Raw genomic sequence first — 21,566 nt, 5'->3', positions numbered from 1 at the left:
ATGATTATTTTGAAGAATTTGTAGCAATGCAGTGATTTTTTTTTTTTTTGCCTTAAGAAAGAAACACACAAAATCATATCTACCTTCTGATTATAACCATGAAAAAATGATATTGCATGTGGGCAAAGACTTAAAAAGATAGAAAAGTTAAAGGTTTTTTTTCCCCTTGTGAATCTGTTAACAGTATTTGTGTAATGAAAAACAAAAATAAGAAACAGAACACCTTTTGCATGCACTATGTAAAATCAAATAGAAAAACTGTCAGTTGCTCTATGCTAACTAAAATGGGTGTTGCAGACAGGGAGTCACACCAAGCATCCGGTAGTGTTGCACGTGGGCCCTGACTTTTACACCACATGGAGAAAGTCAGAACAATGAGTGGGAGATACCCCAAATCCCTAAGGGCCAAGGGCTATCCCTTATGTCATCTCCAAACCATAGAAACAAGCTCTACATTCCATGTATCTGTTAGGGCATCAAGGTCCCAGAGAGCATATCTTTAGGTCACTGGATCCCAAAGGGAAACTAAAATTGCATGAGAAGGGAAAATATAACACAGTGGGAAAAATAACCATTTTTGTAAGTCTTTATTTTTTAGTTGCTCCTCCCATAGTACTGCACTGAAAGGCATAACAGTTTATATTGTACAAAGCATTTGAAGAAAGTACCTCAACTTGCCGATTATTTCAAAATGAGATTACAAACAAAAAGAAAACAAATCTGGTTCCTCAATAAAGGGCAAAATAATTGAATACAGTCTGTTATTTATGTCTCTCTTTTAACATAAGGTCTGGAACACTTCATTTTACAAATAGGATTAACATGAACATAACATCGCACAAGCTTGCAGACAACCAGCATAAAATATGGGGTACAGTTTGTAATCAGAAGAATCATGCTTTCATGAAAGAAATTATAATCGTTTATACAATTGAATCGATTTCAGTATTACAAAAACTAAGTTGCATCTATTCTTATTTAGCTCATTAAGAAGGAAAACAAAACAACAAAAAAAAGGAATGTTAAAAAAAGCCAAACACCATTCAGCACTCCCATACACAGGTCGAGTCACCTTGGTCCTTGAAATTCAGAAAGGGGCGTGCCTCAGACGTCAGAAAGTAGTGGCTGAGTGGAACAGTGCTATTTTAATCAACAAACAATGGTTTGCCAACAAATAAATACATGATACACGCAACACACAAAAAAATTAAACATTAAAAAACAGTGACATGATTGTCGAAAATTAAGATGTTGTTACAAGGATTTGGCAAACATTTTATTAGTGTAGTGGTACAGCGGTACTGGTGATGAACAGGTTACTTCACTGACTTAACCTCTTTGAGCATTGAACATCCATAGTTTACAATATACACATACCCTTTTTCCCTAGTTTTAAACAATGTACTTAAGAAGGCAAAAGTTAATGGGGAGCAAGTACCCCCTGTTATAGTTTCTATAATAATCGAGTGTGCATTTCATCCAACTACTTCTGTCTTCAAAGGGTTAAATTACATAAAACTTTAACAAAGAAAAAAATTAAATCTGTAATTAAAAGCAACTGTTCCCAATCATGTGTCAGACGATCTTGTACAAAAAGAATTCAGTTCCTATGGAGTGTTCGTTCGTATCAATGCCGCCATCTCACCTGCCCGCTCACCCACCCACACCCTCGGGCAGGGTGAACTGAAAGATGCCTTCCGACCAGCAAGTTTTTCATTTTCACTGAATCACTTTAAGTCGCATTGATCCTCCAGAAGTCAGCAGCTGCCTTTGCTGTGCAAAACAAAATATCGAGAATAAATAGTTTCCTTTTTCTTTCTTTCTTTTGTTTTTTTACTCATTCAGTTTAAGGTCACCAGACTTTAAATGAGTGACCCTTCAGGTTTCTAAGGCATTCTGCTCAGCAGTCTTTTAAATAGTCCTATGTGAAAGAGCCATGTTACTGTTGGACTTGGTCCCACTCTGGTCAACCTTGGTCATGTCATACGTGGCTTATGGACTGGATGGCACTGGATTCCGCCGCAGTCCTTGCCATACTGTGCCACACGTTGGAAGAACTGTGGGACGTAGAATGGAGGGACTCCTTGTCGGACAATGACAACATCATAGCATATGCCTGGGGTAAAAAGGAGAGACTCGGTCAATGGCATTTGAAAAACATTACTTGTAATTTGAAGAATACTATTGGTGAATGTTAGGAAGAGCAGGGACCCTGAGAAGGAGCAGCCCTCATGGGTGTGTTTGGAATGTGTGGGACTTTTTTGTGCGTTATAATGACATGGAGTTACTGCTGGCCTTCAGTGCCTAGAGGGTCACAAAAGTAACATGATCTACAGGACAAAAAGTTAATTATCCTACCTAAAATGTCAATAGTGCTTCCATTAAGAAACCGGAGTCACCCTCCTCCCCAATCATAAATATAATAATCATCCATCTGCTGTTCATACACATGTTCAACTCACCAAAAATATTATTGTGTGCTTATGACTGAAACTGCAAATGTGAATAAGATATAGACCGGCCTTGACAGCACTGGGGTCTAGTGGAGGAAACAGTCCAACCAACTCCCACACTCTATAAGCGAGAGCACGGGAAGTAAAATGACTTGCCCAAAGTCACTCAAATGGACAATGGAGGAGGCATAAGTAAAACTTATTTCTGCCCAACTTTTAATCCAGTGTTCTTTCTCCAGTTCCCCTCCACAATTAAAATATTCAATGCTAACACCCAACAATCTCAAAAGTAGAGGAATATCAAGTGAGTTCAACCAAAAGATAAAATAAAATGTAAGACCCAACAACATTCTGACCAACTCGTGCTCCAGTGTCTGCCGAGCAGGAGGCGCACGGAGGTGCTCTGTGAGGAAGTGTTCTTTCTTCCCTATTATCATGTCAAATTCTAAATAACTGTCCAGAGAATCCCCCATTTGCTGCCAAGTAAAATATTCAAATGAAATGTTTGGTCTTGACTTGCGAGTGAACTTTTCACTGTTGATTTGCTATTGTTGGTCTCATCCATGGCTAAACTTGCTTGTCAAAATGCCGCTGAAGTGGAATCATTAAAGTCCTGCCAAAGACATTCCACTGTCTGTAAACAAGGACGAAATGCCTCTGTTGTTAAGCAGAATTTCATCTCTGGGAGTCATGCTGAGGCATGCGGCCGGTCTGTGGTTTCTTCCCTAATCATGGCGTTTCAGTTAGAAAATCTGCCCTTGCAGGCTGATTTTGATTTGCCGGGTCATTGCTCTAAATGTACACATTTGACTTTTATGTATGTAATTTGCTTTCTGGACCTCTACAAAATCTCAGCAGACATATAACAAATATTTCTGAAGCATCTGCTCTATGCCAGGCACTGTGCTAGGTCCCAGGGAATCAAGGATAAATAATAGAGAGTCTTTGTCCTTTGTAGAGTTTAAAGTATAGATGAAGTGAGCTTTGAACTTGAACTATCTATTCTAATTATGTGCCCACTTTTAGAGATCAAGATAAAGAATATTCTGAAATGGTTTTAACAAAACCAATTCCAATATTTGGAAAGATGAAGGGGACTACAGACAAAATTTTGGAATCCTAAGTTTTAATGCTGGCTTCTAACTTGCCTCTACTCAACTAGCTGTGTGACCTTGGGCAAGCTTAATCTTTCAAGGTCACTTTCCTCATTTAAAACGGGGACAATGATAACAAAAACTTGCCTCCACAGGTTGTGGAGGAATCACAAGCACTGACTTACATAAAGTGCTTAGCGCAGTGTGTCTGACATAATTAGCACCTACTATCAAGAAATTAAGTTTTGTAGGATAGAGTTTTTCTAAGATTCCATGCAGAATGCAGCCATTGATGTACTGGTCAACTATTTTGGATTCAATCACTATAAAAATCACAGAGTAAATGTACAAGTGTTTTGAATAAAGCATCTGAATCTACTCAGATTCTAGAAAACGGCAAATATAGATTATCTGCCTTTAGGTAATCAAGGGAAATAAACATTCACACACACAAAGTGATGTGGCCCAGCACATAAGTGATAGTTAATAACAACTGAATGAATGAACAAAGAGTCTCATGAAATAAAGTCAGTTTGCAAAAAGGCCTGACCATTTTCAAACTGATATATATGACATTATCAAGTAACAGTAAAAATATGAGCTAGGATTGCTAGTATTTCTTGCTAGTATTTCTTGACGGTAATTATTAGCCCAGCTGGGCAGGGACTTTATGTCAAAATGCTGGTACTGAACTAGATCATATCCATTATCTCTAGGTTCTCAGGCCCTTTTGCTTTCTATCACTTCTGACAGTTTCGGGAATTTTTAGTTATTGTGTCTTATAATGAAAAATATCTTTGGCAGAATAATTAAAAGAAATTTAAAAAAAAAGAAAACCTGGATCCTTCTGCATCTCTGATCAACTAGGAAGGAAGAACGGGAAATCAAGGATTTAAAAAAATACTAGCCACCTCTTATGGTTGTCTCTAAGTGAAAATGAGATGTCCACTCTGGCTAATTTACTTTTATTAGAACTTGAAAAATTCATTTTTCTCCCCATGGAATCATAGAGTAAGAAGGGATCTTAGACATCTTCTCCACTCACTCCACTTTACAATGAGGAAAAGGTACCCATTGGGTAACCAATGGGTACCCAATGAGGAATGGCTGCTTTTACTTCAATTCAGAAAAAACACATTTATTTTGCCTATTACTATACATGATATCTTAGACTTTTTACTGAATGGACTGATATTTAAAATTTGTATTATCTCATTGGCATAATGTTTTCCCCATCATAGTTGAGATATGACCACATTTGCCGTTAAGACCAGCCCAAAACACCTCAGCCAAACAGGAAATAATTTCCAAATGTACAAGTCAACATGGTCACATGGTTTGATATGTCAGGCCACGTCCAAAGTGGACTAATGGATCAAACAATTAGACCAAAGTGACCAAAAAATATGATAATAACAGGAAGCTTCTTTTTTTTTTTATTGACCTGAATGAACAATCTGGTTGAGTGTGATTGTCAAGCAGAAAGTACTGACTTCCTTTTTTTGTGTGATAAGAGAACTGAGGCTTTTAGTCGGTATTAATGGATCCTTAAATGGATTTATTTTAGTTACCACAATGCTAATAGAATGCCGTAGAGCCCAGTGAACTTGGGCTCCATTCGTTCATTCACTCAGTATAAATTGATAGGTTTTATTTCCAGATCTGCCATTAAGTTGCTGCAGACTTTTGGCAGCAACTCACTTCATCTCTGATCCTCAGTTTACTCCTAAATTCTATACTTAGATGACTTGTTAATTAACTATATTTAATAAGGGACAAAAAATTAGAGGACAGAATTCACTTTCCAAAAATCTTAAAATATAATTAGGTTGACAAAAACTATAGATACAAAGCAATTAGAAAAAATTCTGAAGTAATATATAAATAGGTGCAAGCAAACTTTATGGGCTATCTATACAGAAGTAAGAGAATTGCAAAGGAAAGGAAAGATTATTGTAGGGTAGAGTTTGTCACAGAAGTTTTGGGGCAGAATGCATCCATATTAATTGCTGTATTGATTAACTTGGTAGTCTCACTGCCACGGCCAGGGTTTTTTTCCCTCTCAGGGAACCATACCACCCATCTGTCAGTTGTCATACTGTGGCAGAGGCTGCATCTTGTGATGCTGAAAGCTATGCCACCAGTATTTCAAATACCAGCAGGGTCGCCCATTGTGGACAGGTCTCAGCGGAGCTTCCAGACTAAGACAGACCAGGAAGAAGCACCTGGTCACCCACTTTGGAAAAAACTCGCCATGAAAACCCTGTGAATAGCACAGAGCACCATCTGATATAGCACCAGAAGGTGAGAGGACGGCCCAAAAAGACCAGGCAGGGTTCTGCTCTGCTGGACACAGGGTCACTAGGAGTTGGATCGACTCAATGACTCTAACAACAAATTGGTTAATTATTTTGGATTTGGTCAGAGACAGAGTAAAGATATGAACATTTTGAGTAGAGCATCTAAACCTGTGCAGACTCTAGAATATTGCAAAGATAGAATATCTGCCTTTGGCACCAAAGGCGCAATGTCATCATGATGCTATACTGCAGGAAAATATGTACCTGTGATTTGGACTTTCTGTGTAACGGCTGTTTAAGCTCCTCCGGTACATGGGAAGTACTAAAAGCACACAGCTCAGCTTCAGTATATTGATTATCTTCCATTTTCCTCATTTTGAGGCTATCTGTGAAGTGCCTTATATGATCTAGAGCAGAAAGTCCAGTTTTATATTCTTCCTCTTTATACCTAAAATGAATCAATGGGAAAGCACAGAGGATTTTTTTTTTTCTCTTTCAGTTTGTCATCCAACCAAATCGCTTTTCATTTGAATCTATACAGCTGGCAAATTTCATACTATATTTGCAGTATAAAGAAGCATGCATCAATTATTGGGTTCTTTAAAACGTTTACAAATATTATATCTTAAAAATTATTTCTTTTCAGGTTTTTCATAGCTAAAGGAAGCATATATTTGAGATAGAGTTAAAGTCAATTACATGTGAAATCAGCAATGCAGTGGAGACAGAATTCATACGTTTATAATTTCCATTTAAAATAAAGCCAGTTGTGATAATATTTAGTCAGTACCCAGTATCCATATGAAAACATAATATTCTCATCAATTCAACTATTTGGTTAATTTTTTCCATCTAAAAATCTATCTATATAGATTATATATATATCAAATTAAGTGAAATTTATCTCAATAATATTTGACTGGTAACACACCAGATTTTGGAATGAACTAGATAATGTTGAAATCTATATTTTTCTTTGAGTTTTATAGGTAGAGTCGAAATAAATGATTGTGTACTTGTGTAATTTTCATTTATACTTCCTATCTCAGGTTAATCAAAGTTCCACAAACACTGATGTATTTATATGCTTGCAGATTATGTTGATGGCCACTTTATTTTCATCTATTTAAAATGAATCCACTGAGTATGCATTGCTAATCCAAATTTACCTTTTATCATCTATTACTCACAAATCGCTTATCAACTGAAATATTGCTCTAATGGAAGAAAAGAGCAGGAGGAACTGAACGTGTATCTGCACTTGCTTATTTGTGAACGTCACAGAGGCACTCACCTCCCTGGGGATGTCTTGCAACTCATCTCGAGGGCACTGGTTTCCTCGTAGTCATCCTCAGGGTTTCCTTCATGTAAATTACTTGTCACTGGTTCCTTTCCTGCTTTTCCAGTAATATCGTTGTCTTCCTCTTCCTCATCTAACAACACCTCATCTTCTACTTCTTCATCATCCAGTAAATCTGAATTTTGACTGGTCACCAAAGCCTTTTCATCCTTAAAGTGACTGCCATTCATTCTTTCAAAAGCATAAAAAAGAAAAGGGTCCAATTATTGGTTCCATTTTCAAATGTGCAGTTAGCTTTATGATCATGTCTTCCTAACAATAGTTTAGATTTTCCATACTTCTATGGCAAATTTTTATTGTTTATACTTTCTGGCAACCATGGGAAAATAAGGCAACTTCTCAAATGAGAAAATGAAGAAAAAAAATAATTGGGTGATTATTCAGATTATAAATGGAGCCTCCGGCAGAACTGAAAAAACAATCTCAGTCTTCTATTCCTTATCTGGCTTTTGCCTGATAAATGATACTGTTAAATATAATACAAAAAGCACACAAATGTTTTCTCTAGGTAATGTTGCCTAATTACTGTATAAGTACCTATCATTTAAAATCAATAGATTTCTGGAAAACTCACATCCCTGAGCAACACTGATAAAAGCTTCAACACACAAGCCTAAGGTGAATCTAAGAGTTCAAAGAAAATGTTAAGGTAGTTGTCAAGGACCAACCAGTATTTGATATTTCTAGGTGACATTTGTGGCCACTTAAACACTCAAGCTTGGAAGTGACCGAGAGCTCATCAGTTATTTTCAAATTATCCTTGATGGTCTGAATGTAAAAAAAGTCCTTGTTTCCCAGGATAACATTGGGCAGGAAATGATCTAAAATTGTAATCGTACAAATATCTTTCGAAGCTTACTTAGCAAGCATGTCTAACATAACGATACAAAAGAATATTATATTTAAAAAGTCATCTGTTATATTTTAGTTTGTGGTTGCAAGGATCGTAATATGGGATCCCAACGTTTAATTATAAAAAAAAAAGAGTTTAATTACATAGAAGTTCCAATTTAATACATTTGAAAGCATTTATGAAACTAGGATAAACTTTACAGGACTTAAACATTAAAGTATCTATAAATTGAATTTAAGTTTCATTGTAAGATTTAAAGGTTGAAATTAAGTTACAAAATAATTATAAATATTTTGAACTAGAGAATATCTCCTCTTAACCTCCTCCATTTAAAGGTATATGACCAGGGAAGTTAAGGCACTTCCCCAAATTCAGAAAGCTTGTTAGGGATGGAACCATCACAGGCATCCAGGTGTCCTGATATCCCAGCCATTCATAATCTTCCCATTTTGTCTTGCTCCTTTACCTAGTCACTAATTCAGAAAACTCATTGAAACTGTTGTTATTGCTACAGTCGTGTATGATTTTCACATTTAATATAATTATTTTTCAGATTATGGAACATCAGGTATCAGTAATGCACCTCATCACTTTCCCATATAAAAAAATAAGTATGATTTAATGTTTAGATTTCCCAGGGTAAAAAAAATAATAAATAAAATTATCTTTGGTGTGACAGATACACAGAGTAAAAATCCTAGAAAAAGTCATATCATCTTTACCAAGCTTTTTAAACAAGCAATCTCTTAATCCGTTTTATCAAAGAAAGATGAAAACATGTTTTGCACAGACATAAATTATTAGTTTCCAGATATACTGCCAATTTGCTAGCTTGAAGGGATTGAAATTGTTATTTTTAAAAATGAAACAAAAAGTAAAAGAACAAAAGAGTGCATGGATGAAAACCAAAAGCAACAAAGCCAACATGATTAAGAAACCTATTTGTTAATTATGCTTTCAAATGTGACAATTTATGGAGGATAAATTATTCATCAAAAGTAGCCTGATAGCAGTTGAGGCAGAGGGGGAATTAGATGACTCAATCTTCTTATTCTGTGCTGTTTAGACATGTTGAAGCCAGATGTTGCAGTTCTATGGGTTCACAAATCTCCACTTAAGGGTTAGAAAATCTGAATAGGCATCTCAGAACCCAAACAGTATCTTTTGGTCAATATTACTTATTCGTAAATCTCATGTAAATATCGTTATCAAAATATAAGATTGTGACTTTTTCACTTGTCCTTACTACTTTGTACTTATCATCTGCTTCATCTTTCTCTTTCTCTTTCTTTCTCTCTCTCTCTCTCATACACACACACACACACACAAATGGGTGAGCAGAGGGAAAGATACATCAAACTGCACTGAATTGTAGTTTTTGTGACTTCTTAGACGCTGGGAAGGATCATGCAACAGCAGATCTCCCCTTTTTTCTTTAGTTACACTTTTATACAAGTTGAAGAACAGAAGAGGTCATATATTTTTATGTTATCTTGGGAAATAATGTTTAGTTGAAGCTTGCCTTCATGGAAAAACTACTTAAAATAATTAACTTTGACTTTTAATAGCATCAAAACTAGAGGACATTATTATTGTTAAATAATATTTGTGTGATGAAAAGTAATGAAACTTTAACTAATTTCATGTTACATTAAAATTGACTATGCAGCATCCTAATTTAATTATGTTCAGAAAAATCTAGTTCTCAATATCAGATATTTAATTGTAACTTACAGATAAGAAAAATTAAATCCAGTAATTTTGGTAAAATAATGTTTCAATAACATCACGTAAAATGTAAAATACTAGGTAAGTGTTAATTATTATCAGCAGCATTAAAAATTTTTCTTTATTAATTACGCCATACGTGCTTGATGTTGATGATGACAAGAGGAAGGCAGTGCACCAGGTCACTAAAAACAAGGATGATCACACTCACTGAAACAAACATGCCAGGATTAAATGGGCATCTACTTGAGAGCATATAAGATAGTGATAGAACCTTATTAAGACGTCTCAAATGGTTTCTATGTAAAAAATATTTGGGTGACACTGAATGGGTATTTCATATATAAATGTGTAAGATATATATCTACAGATATGCAGAGTCATATATATATATAGTCATATAACATATATAGCCACATATTATCTGTAATACCTATAATATATCATATATACTAGTAACCACTATTGACCAGTGATTCAATTGAATCCCTCTAGTGGCTTTCCTTTCTACTTAATAAGTTTTGATAAAATATTCTAGCCAGCTCTCAAGAGAGACAGAACAGCATGGTAGTAAAAGCATGGGCTCTGGAATCAGACAGCCCAGGGTGAGTCTGATTTATCACTTCTGGGACCTCTGGCAAGTTATTTAACCTTCAATGTCTCCATTCCTTCATTGGTAAAATTACCTAATAATAGTTGCTACATCTCATAGGGTTATTACAATAATTAAATTAATTAATACATTTAAAGTGCTTAGAAGAGCATTTAGTTTTTAATCTGCACTAAATAAATACCAGCCATTGGTGGTAGGAGTAATAGCACTGTCACAAAAGAAAGAACAGCAAATGTACTTGAAAACACATTCATTTCAGAAATCATAGCATTTAAAAAGGAATAAGCCAGCTTTACCTCTCCTCTGTGTTCCTGGGGGACTGGCTGCTGTGGTTGCTATTCCCAATGAAATTTCGAATTTCTGTGAAGTACGCATCTTCTTTGTCATCGAGAATGGCACCTGTACTTTCCAGTTCAGAATGAGGCGATGATGTTGCCGTACCTGAGGGGAGAGAAAGCCTTTTGTGAAAAAGACTATTATTTATATGGCAACTTATTTTGAACCTCATTCCTTCTTCACTTGATCAGTGTTGTTTCCTAAAACAGGCTCTTTTGAATATTAATAATGGTAACTTTAGGAGGTCAAAGTCTTCCCAATTTACCATAATACACATGCTAATCAAAGTCCTTTGGGGAATATTTTGAACAATTGCAATCATGAAGTACAGGCTTTCAAAGACGTTATGTCTCCCACTAGATTCTTCCTATTCCCAGTATGACATGGGAATATTTTTATTCCTACAATGAGGAGATAGAGTAAGGCAAATTATAGAGAGGTCTTAAGTAGATTCTGCCAGAAGAAACTGCCTACCCAGTCTGGTTGCATTCAATATGTATTTATTGCTCCTGCGTTCAAGTACGTTATCAAACAAAGACTGAAAATGGTGCACTCTGATTTGGAGGCTTAGTGGTGAGTGGACTCAGAAGACACCAGTCCAGAGGTTGGTGTGGTATGGTATTAAGAGGACAACACTGGATCTGCTGATTACAGGATGATCTTCAGTTTCCTTATCAACATAATTAGAATCATGATACCCGTATCACAAGATGGCTGTAAGGTTTCCATAAATTTACACAATTGTAAACACTTCACATGTGGTCAAACTTTACACTAACATTCATTTCATGCTATTTATCTTGCCCACAAAATATCTACAATTTAATAGTTCATCACAATAGTCTAAATGACAAAAATAAGAAGTTAGAACATCCCTCAGCCTAATGAAGTTATAATCTGGGTCAACAAATAAGTATTCAACTCTGACATTACATTTTTAACTTATTTTTTTCTGAAATAATTTTGACTAGAAAAGTTATAGTAGTAAACTCTAAGAGTGTACACAGAAAGTATGGCCAGTTTTGTATATTGGGTTAGACTTCTGTCTCTGAAATCTGATATTTTTAAACCATGATCATTAGCTTTTTGGCTTTGAGGGAAATGAAGAGTACATAGTGCTAAGTAGTAGCTATCCAAGATCATAAGCAATGTGTTTGTACAGTGGAGGAAGGATTAATAACAAAATAATTTCCTTAAGTAATAATTCCTACTTTGTATAAATCCAACTTTTTTCTGTTCTTAAAGTCTCTTTTCCTAAACTTGTGCTCGCCCCCAAGAATTTTCTCGATTCTCTAGAAACAAATTATGGTTGCACAGGTTGGCTCCACACACATACGCCAGCTGGAAAATATTAGTTAATGGCTTATTATCTAACTATTAGAAGCCAAAGGCAAGAAAACCAGCCATCACTTCTTCTCTGTGCTGGCAAGTCTAAACGAAGGGACGGATAGTTCTTTGCCACTTACTCTCAACTTAATTCTACATCAGAATTTGTGACCAAAATCACAGATCATTTGCTCTAGGTTGCTCTGATCATATCGACAATCTTCTATCATTAATCTCTAAAAAGTTACTATGAGAGGTTCTCTGAACCGCAAGCCTTCTACAAAAGCAGCCATGCTTTCTGGGTTACTATTCAGAGTATGGTATTCTGGGGCTGCTACCCTGGAAATCCTGTCATGCCTGGGGGCCACATTCTGTGCCAAGAGGTTGGAAGTTGTTCCCTGCAATTTAGAAACTCTTGATTCATAAGTCTCCTGTGAATTTGAGTCATAGCTCTCTTTGCTGGAGATTGCCCATTGAGATAAATCCAGGAGAATAAAAGAAATAATCCAAATAAGGTCCTGAGTTGTATATTATTCAATGATCACATCATTCTAGAATCTCAAGGGAAACGTGCTGCAAATTTTCAAAACAGGATCTGATTCTGGTGTCAAAGTGGAATGAGAGAAAAAAGGTCACGATTATCTTTTAAAATAAGAAAACTAAGCCATCTTCTCCTCATAACACAATTGATTACCTACCAGACATGTTCCCATTCTCATGTTTCTTTAGGTGTCTGTCAAGGTTGGTTTGTTGACCAAAACACCTGTCACATAAGTGACACTTAAAGGGTTTCTCCTTATTGTGAATATTGCGAACGTGCCGCTGCAAGTTAGAAGATATGCTAAACGATCTGTCACAGTATTTGCATCTGAAAATAAACACAGAGAAAATATTTGCAAGCAAATCAAAAAATAGGTTTCAAGACTAGTAAACCAGATATCCAAAATTATCACCCATAAAACGGCTTTTAAAGAAATGGCACAGGCGCTATTCATACAGTCAAAATTTCAATTCAAATAGACTTTGATTTCTTCAAAGATTTTCATGACTTTATGAAAAACCATAATAAAATATTGGTGATTTGATTACTCCAAACTATTAGGATAATCAGTTGTAATATTTTAAATAAATCTCACAAAATTAAGGACATTAGAAACAGCACATTGTTTTATCTTTGCTCAGGACAACACAATTAAATCTTTTGCAAACAAACATGGAACAAATTCATGTATTCTTCAAATAAAGTAAAAAGATCATTTTTTTTTTTTTTGTGAGGAAGATCAGCCCTGAGCTAACATCCATACCAATCCTCCTCCTTTATTTGCTGAGGAAGACTGGCCCTGAGCTAACATCTATTGCCAATCCTCCTCCTTTTTTTTTCCCTTTTTCTCCCCAAAACCCCAGTAGATAGTTGTACATCATAGTTGCACATCCTTCTAGTTGTTATATGTGGGACGCAGCCTCAGCATGGCCGGAGAAGCAGTGCGTCAGTGCGCGCCTGGGATCCGAACCTGGGCTGCCAGTAGCAGAGCGCGCGCACATAACCGCCAAGCCACGGGACCGGCCCCTAAAAAGATCATGTTTTAATTCAAAATTTCAGAGTCTGATTAAATGATTTCTTAGTAAATTCACTTTCTCAATTGCTAATCCTAAAGGAAATTTCATTATCTTCTCCAAAATAGCAATTATATTCCAAACTTTTAAAACTGAGGCAATGAGAATAGTTTAGTCTGATATCAAAGACACTGATTTTCATCTGTAGTGATTAGGAGCCCCCAAACCCTACCCTCTATTAACCTTTAAACTTCTGCAAAAGAAAGTAAGAGTGCCACTAAATTCTCCTTTTAGAATAAAAACAAGGATCTTCATTAACCTCCCCTCTCCTTATTCCTCCAATTTTCCATTTCTATTTTTCTTAAAGAGTCTGTGGAAGCTCTGAGCCAGGTCTGTTTTTCAGGAAAGCACTTATTATTAGTTGGCTAATTGTTTCTGCCTTCCATGAGATAAAAACTCACAAATTACTTTGAAGTTCTCTTTTAGTCATAAAATAAAATTGTAACTCCTTTCTCCTCCCCTAGAAGAGGGTAAATCATGGGGTATTCTCCTCTGGTATTTTAAAGTAAAGATTGCTTTATTTGTTTCTATAATTTTTTTGTTTGTGTGTAGCTTGAAAGAAAAAATCCACTTTCTCCAGATGACTTTTAAGTGAAAATTTCTACCTTAGCAGCCAGAAAATCCTTAACTCATTCTTCCATGTGTGAAGGGCCCTTCTCTTCCCACTTTTGAATGCAGACTCACTGGTTTAAGTGCTCTACATCAGAAATCACCCCATTCCACTCGAAGTGTTTGGGCTTCTACAGCTGTCTCTGCATGATGCCAGAAGTCTAGTTAGCTCAGTGGAGAAAATAAATCTGTTAAACTAGTTACTTTGGCGTAGTATCAATAAACCAGCTCAAGGACTGATTTAATTTTCCCTCTTAAAAAACTGTTCTGGCATAATGAGGCTCCTTAACTTTACTCACTTATAATATTAATTAAAAATGTGTGAAACCCCACATTGATAGTAGTTGTAATAGTTTAGCCTCTGCTCTTGAAAAAAATATATATATGGAGTAATGGCCTTCTCTGCAATAACTTTGCCGACTTCTAAGGCCCACTGGGATGAGAACATGGTACAACTAGCACATTGCATTACACTAAGCAGAACAACCGAAGAAATACTAATAGAAAAAACTTATACTCCTGTGAAACACTTTAAAAAATTTTTCACTCAAAACATTTTCTACACAAATCACAAAGAAGAGAAATTTTTGTCTCTGACATGCTTCCAACTTTCTGCTCGTATGCAAAGAGGCTTTTCCAAATCTAATAAACATCATCCATTCTAATATGAATAAAATGAGCCAATACGGATGTTCTAACCAATAGTAATCATCTGTAACTTGAGATCTCTCCTCTGCTAATGTCTTGGCCAATAGGTTGAGTGCTCCCAAATAAAAAATCATTCCAATCTACTCCCGTAAATTAGTAAGTGGTTAAGAGACAGCTCAAATCAGAGCCTAAGTTTCAGAAATTCTTGAAATGAACCCACAACACAATCCTGAGCATTATGCCACCAAGCCTTCCTAGTTACTGGATATAAACACAGGGGTCAAGGGAGCTTTTGAGATCATGGCATGAGATAAAAACCCTGAGGTGAGAGCTCCAGGCTTGAGTTTTAATGCTGGATCTATTACTACCAGACTTTACAGAGGGCAATCAGCACCTGTGGATCTGAATTTTTTTTTTTTTTGTGAGGAAGATCAGCCCTGAGCTAACATCCATGCTAATAATCCTCCTCTTTTTTGCTGAGGAAGACCGGCTCTGAGCTAACATCTATTGCCAATCCTCCTCCTTTTTTTTCCCCCAAAGCCCCAGTAGATAGTTGTATGTCAGAGTTGCACGTCCCTCTAGTTGCTGTATGTGGGACGCGGCCTCAGCATGGCCGGAGAAGCGGTGCGTTGGTGCGCGCCCGGGATCCGAACCCGGGCCACCAGTAGCGGAGCGCACGCACTTAACTGCTAAGCCACGGGGCCGGCCCTGATTATTTTTACTTATAAAATAATTGTTTAATATCTCCAGCTATGCCAAAATTCTGGTTTGCATTTTTAAAAATAAAACATATAATAATAGCACCATTTATGGGATAGAATAAAACCACTGAATTCAGGTACAAAGAAAGAGTAAAATGAGCATGATATCATAGCTGCATATCAGACCCTTGGCCATAACAAAACATAAGTGTGGAAATCTCTCCTTCCACTTAAGCAGAATTACCTGGATATGAAATTTTCTCAAAAAGGGAAATCCCCTAACACGTCCCATTTTCATATCTCTCTGAGACCTATTACAAGTGCATTCTATCACATAGAAAGTAGAATTATCACTTATGAATAGTGATTTATAAAACATGTAAAACAGCAAAAAATTTAAGAAAACACTTTATTTTCTGAGTTTAAGTCCTTCTAGTTTTCTCCTAAAATTTCAATTATCTTCAAATAAGCATTGGTCTTTCCATTTTCTTACTCTTGTATGTAAAAAAATTCTTTGAAACCTGATAAATAATTTATTTTAATGGAAAAAGTGAGCATTCAAACAAAAATGATTTTACATATGCAATGCATAAGGATTTCAAAGCACAATGAAATTATGATATTACTTAAGATAGATAACATTCATTCTTTGAAGAAATATTTATGATTACCTAATACTGTGTGCAAGGCATTGCACATTAAACAATGTAGATTATATTTTAAAACTGGAGGGAGAATGTTGATTATTTTCATCCTTTAGTAAACAATAATATTAAAATTAGACACTCATCCCATGCGTCATATGGCTGATCTTGACATTTAACAGAGTAAGCTAAGAGATACTTTAGAAATTGTTGGTAGATTGCCCCTCTTCCCATAATATATTCTATTTTACCTGTTCTACCCCTAGTTCCACATTTTCTTCTTCCTCTCCAGGTTTAAGGTTTATTCCTTAAACTTCCTAATGGGACCTGTGGACATTGACTTGGCTGTATTGGGAAAACAAAGTTATACATGGGTTGTTAACTTCTAGCAGAGATTTAAGGCTTGGAAAAGGGAGGTTGCAATGTTATGATTCTTGTCAATTAAAATAGCACTAATTATTGGGAAGAGAGAGCATTAAAATATTTTTAAAATACTTTTTTATATGGCTAACATTTCCTAAATGCTTATTCTGTACTAGACACTCCTTTTTTTTTTTTAAAGTCCTGTTATGTGAATTTTATTTTATTTATTTATTTTTTTTTAAGATTTTATTTATTTTATTTTTTCCCCCCAAAGCCCCAGTAGATAGTTGTACGTCACAGCTGCACATCCTTCTAGTTGCTGTATGTGGGACTCAGCCCCAGGATGGACGGAGAAGTGGTGCCTCGATGCGCACCCGGGATCCGAACCCGGGCCACCAGCATCGCAGCGCGCGCACTTAACCACCAAGCCACAGGGCCGGCCCTAGACACTCCTTTTAAACTTAGAACTTTTAAAATGAGATATAGGAGGCCTTGATTAAAGAAATTAGGACATTTCTCATTTTTATCCGTCCATTAGTTAATTATTCTTGCACTCAAAATTGAATAGACATACATTCAGGCATGCACAAAAGTAGCCTCCTTTAAAATTGTGGTGAGTCCACTTTTAATTATTACCGTATTTATCAAGACACTTAGTGAAAAATCACCGTCAAACCTGTAAGGCTGCTCTCCTGTATGGGTTCTCAAGTGCCGTGTTAGGTTTGCGGATCTTGGAAAAATCTTGCCACAGTATCTGTGATGAAAAGATGTTTATAAGAGAAAGTCAGCACAATAGATCTTATGCCACTCAAGCCGCACAGAAGTCAGGTGCTTATTCCTGATTTAATCAATCTTGCGTGGAGCTCACATGTCTCTGGCATTTAAAATTCGCAACAAAGCCATTCCACAGATAAAAACAACTCTACAAATAAAGGCTGCTTCATAAGATCTGGTTGAATTTGCTCATGCATAAGCAGGCAGTTTATGAAAATAGACTTTAGGTTTGATGACCTCCATACGCCTCTTTTATTAACTCTGTATCTTTATGTTCGCAAAACTGAACCAGACAAGGGGATAAAAAAATGACAAGATTCTGTGATTCTGAGTTGATGTAAACAGATTTCAAATGTTTCAACTGATTTTACATGTTAGCCACAGTGACAACTCTCTCTATTTTGAGTGGTATCAGATCAGACAAGATTCTAAGACCTCATCCATCAAGGTATGTTCCTATAAAAGCTTTTCTGGAAAGAAGGTGACACATTTTCCAAAGAGCAGATAAATTGATATGCCTGAGTCAGAAGCCACAAATTTCTGAAGACAATTCAGAAATTATAAGCACAATTTATTTAAAAAAAAAAGAAAACAGAAACAGAAAACAAGCTTTACTGTACTACTGATGAGTAACAAGAAACTTATTAACTAGCTTTGTTCACTTATCGACCTTATTCGTCCTTCATTAATGGCCTTATTCTTCAATGCCATGACAATTAATAAACGTACGCTTGAGGACAGTAGTAGTATACCTTTGGGTGAAAATAATTAACTGTGAAAGAAAATTCATAAATATCAAAGTGAAACAAGTAGATAGTATTTGGACTGTTTCCAAACTCATTTATCACAACCAAATGGCCTGTGTTAAAATTCTCATTTAAGAATAATTTTTTAAAACCACTATTTTTACATCTCACTAAATAAAGAGTACTTTGAAGTGCTTGAGATCTATCATGGCCACTATTAATCATCCAATCAAGAATAATTTCTAAAACAAACAGCAGAGCCTTTCGAAATCAGAGGGGAGCTTTCTGGAAAGCCAGCCATAATTAACTCTGCAGTTACCTGCAGGTATAGCGTTCTTTTCCTTTCCGCAGGAGGTTCTCTGGCAGGGTGTTGGGAGGCGCTCTGAAGTTGAACATGGACGGAACTGACTGGAGAAGTTCACTTGCCTCAGGTTTCAGGGCACTGAAGCTCTCTAGCTTCTCCGCCATGTTCTCAATAGCTGACATCTGGAAGGCAAAAGCACAAGACTATGAAGGACTGGTCTGACATCTTTGCTTCTGGAATAATCTCTAGCAAACCAAGAAGTCACTAATAAAAGGAAGCATCAAATCTACTGAATGCAATGGGCTGTAGACAGACGTTGTAATACCCCAATATTAAACAAACAGCAAGAAAATACATTGATTTGGGAAATAACAAAGGTAGAACCAAGTTTATAAAATGCTGGGTGAACTTTTCGTAAGAACTTGGTTAGACCACTTTATAATAATTTGATATACAATTGAGCAGTAAAATACATGAGATAATAAAGCCAAATTGGATTTTTATTACATTAAGAGACAGCATTAGCATCATGTTATGGACATCAACAGTAAACTGGAAATTATAGAGAAAGGTCCTATACGCCTTGCCTAGGTAATAAAAACCATAGGATGCATGGAGTCCCATGAAAAGAACTCACAGCATGACAAACATCAAGTATTCCAAAGTTACAGCTTAAGCCAAATGTGTGTAATTCAGAAAGAAAAAGTTAAACGTGTAAGAGGTGTTTTGCCTAAGACTATGTTAAATTAATATCTGATATACTATATTTTTAAGTGGGGTCATATACAAAGAATTTTGATGATATATTAATTTATTCTGGACAAAGACTGAGTTGAAATAACAGTTTATGATATATTATCATAACTTCATATAATATAACTTGTCACGAGCATTATAAGCTAAGGGGAAATAGTCAGTATAACCAAACTCTTAGAGAAATATTCTTGAAGAAAAACTATCCTGACTATATCTTCCCCTCAAACAACCTAATTTATTTTGCTTAGAATCTTCAAGTTTTTGTCCACCTGCACACGTATTTAACAGTCACAATCAGAAGGTGGCATTTACTTTTTTTTTTTTTAATTTTTTAGTTTATTCATTTTTTTCCCCCAAAGCCCCAGTAGATAGTTGTATGTCATAGCTGCACATCCTTCTAGTTGCTGTATGTGGGACGCGGCCTCAGCATGGCTGGAGAAGTGGTGCATCGGTGCGCCCCGGGATCTGAACCCGGGCCGCCACTAGCGGAGCGCGCTCACTTAACCGCTACGCCACGGGGCCGGCCCAGGTGGCATTTACTTTTAAAGGTAGCATGATCCTTACTGTCCACAGTTAAAAGGACTCTTGCCTTTCCTTCAACCCTCCCAAAATGTTGTTTACTCAGAGCTCACATTTTATTTGGAAATTGCTTACTAGCAAATTTTTAAGTAGAAAAAGCAAACTCAGGCCATCTTGTTAAATCAACTCACCCATTATTTATTTGGTTCTCAGGGCACTCTGCCACTGGACAGATCAGAAAGCTGTTAAAAAGGTGTTTCCAAAGTAGACCGTTATCTTTCGCTATACACAAAAATTAACTCAAAATGGATCAAAGACTTGAAGGTAAGACCTGAAACTATAAAACTCCTAGAAGAAAATATAGGCAGAACACTCTTTGACATCGGTCTTAGAGGGATCTTTTTGAATTCCATGTCTACTTGGATAAGGGAAACAAAAGAAAAAATAAACAAGTGGGACTTCATCAGACTAAAGAGCTTCTGCAAGGCAAAGGAAACCAGGATCAAAATGAAAAGACAACCACCAGCTGGGAGAAAATATTTGCAAATCATATATCCGAGATGGGGTTAATCTCCATAATATATAAAGAACTCACACAACTGAACAACAAAAAAACAAACAACACAATCAAAAAATGGGCAGAGGATATGAACAGACATTTTTCCAAGGAAGATATACAGATGGCCAAGAGGCACATGAAAAGATGATCAACATCACTAATCATCAGGGAAATGTAAATCAAAACTACACTAAGACATCACCTTACACCCGGTAGAATGGCTATAATCACCAAGACAAAAAATAACAAATGTTGGAGGGGATGTGGAGAAAAGGGAACCCTCATTCACTGCTGGTGGGGATGCAAACTGGTGCAGCCTCTATGGAAAACAATATGGAGATTCCTCAAAAAATTAAAAATAGAAATACCTCATGATCCAGCTATCCCACTTCTGGGTATTTATCCAAAGAACTTGAAATCAACAATCCAAAGAGGCTTATGCAGCCCTATGTTCATTGCAGCATTATTCACTATAGCCAAGAAGTGGAAGCAACTCAAGTGTCCATCAACAGATGATTGGATAAAGAAGATTTGGTATATATATACAATGGACTACTACTCAGCCATAAAAAAAAGACAAAATCGTCCTATTTGCAACAACATGGATGGACCTGGAGGATATTACGTTAAGTGAAATAAGCCAGACAGAGAAAGACAAACACCATATGACTTCATTCATATGTTGAAGATAAAATAACACACGGACAGAGTGAACAGCTTGGTGGTTACCAGGGGGAAGGGGTTGGGGGGTGGGCACAAGGGGTGAAGGGGTGCATTTATATGGTGACTGACAAATAATAATGTACAACTGAAATCTCACAATGTTATAAACTATTATGACATCAATTAAAAAAATAAAATGATAAAGTTGCATTTTGATTTTAAAAAAAAGGTGTTTGCACTAGACATGCACTCTATATGTTTCTTGTCTGGTAGACCAGAATACTCCATGCAAGGATGAAAATGGTAACAACTGCATGTTCAAACAACTGTTCAACCCAAGATGATGATTCTTTCACTGATGAGATGGCAGGACAGAGTTGGAGGCCTAATTTACCAGCTCAGGTTTAAAAAAAAAGGCAACATTTCCTACTCAAAAGGAAAATTAACAAAATATATATTCCATGGACACGCGGAGGGATAGAATACCACTGACTTCTTAAACTAGGGCAAAATCTTAACAGAATGACCTGAACATGATTCTCTTCTTAGAAAGTGAATACTGATTCTTCAAATGACTATTATAATACTACATGTTGTAGTTAG

The 21,566-nt window shown here is 36.2% G+C and overlaps 1 protein-coding gene across 5 annotated transcripts in view; it reads right to left on the bottom strand.

Moving 5' to 3' along the window:
- Positions 1-272: 272 nt before the first annotated feature.
- MECOM (MDS1 and EVI1 complex locus) overlaps positions 273-21,566 on the bottom strand; it is a 346,247-nt gene continuing 324,953 nt past the window's right edge. For 4 of the 5 annotated variants that reach the window (XM_058556392.1, XM_058556393.1, XM_058556395.1 and 1 more), the window contains 7 exons: positions 18,482-18,648; positions 17,319-17,396; positions 12,762-12,931; positions 10,698-10,842; positions 7,142-7,378; positions 6,112-6,295; positions 273-2,116 (listed from right to left, as the gene is read on the bottom strand). In XM_058556392.1, coding sequence (XP_058412375.1) covers positions 1,982-2,116; positions 6,112-6,295; positions 7,142-7,378; positions 10,698-10,842; positions 12,762-12,931; positions 17,319-17,396; positions 18,482-18,648 — 1,116 coding nt within the window. In that variant the 3' untranslated portion in view covers positions 273-1,981. The remainder of the gene's footprint in view (positions 2,117-6,111; positions 6,296-7,141; positions 7,379-10,697; positions 10,843-12,761; positions 12,932-17,318; positions 17,397-18,481; positions 18,649-21,566) is intronic. The other variant, XM_058556391.1, reaches the window with a different exon arrangement.

The sequence above is a fragment of the Diceros bicornis genome, chromosome 15, assembly GCF_020826845.1.
Source record: "Diceros bicornis minor isolate mBicDic1 chromosome 15, mDicBic1.mat.cur, whole genome shotgun sequence".
Classification (NCBI taxonomy): domain Eukaryota; kingdom Metazoa; phylum Chordata; class Mammalia; order Perissodactyla; family Rhinocerotidae; genus Diceros; species Diceros bicornis.
This window is presented reverse-complemented; position numbering and strand designations above follow the sequence as displayed.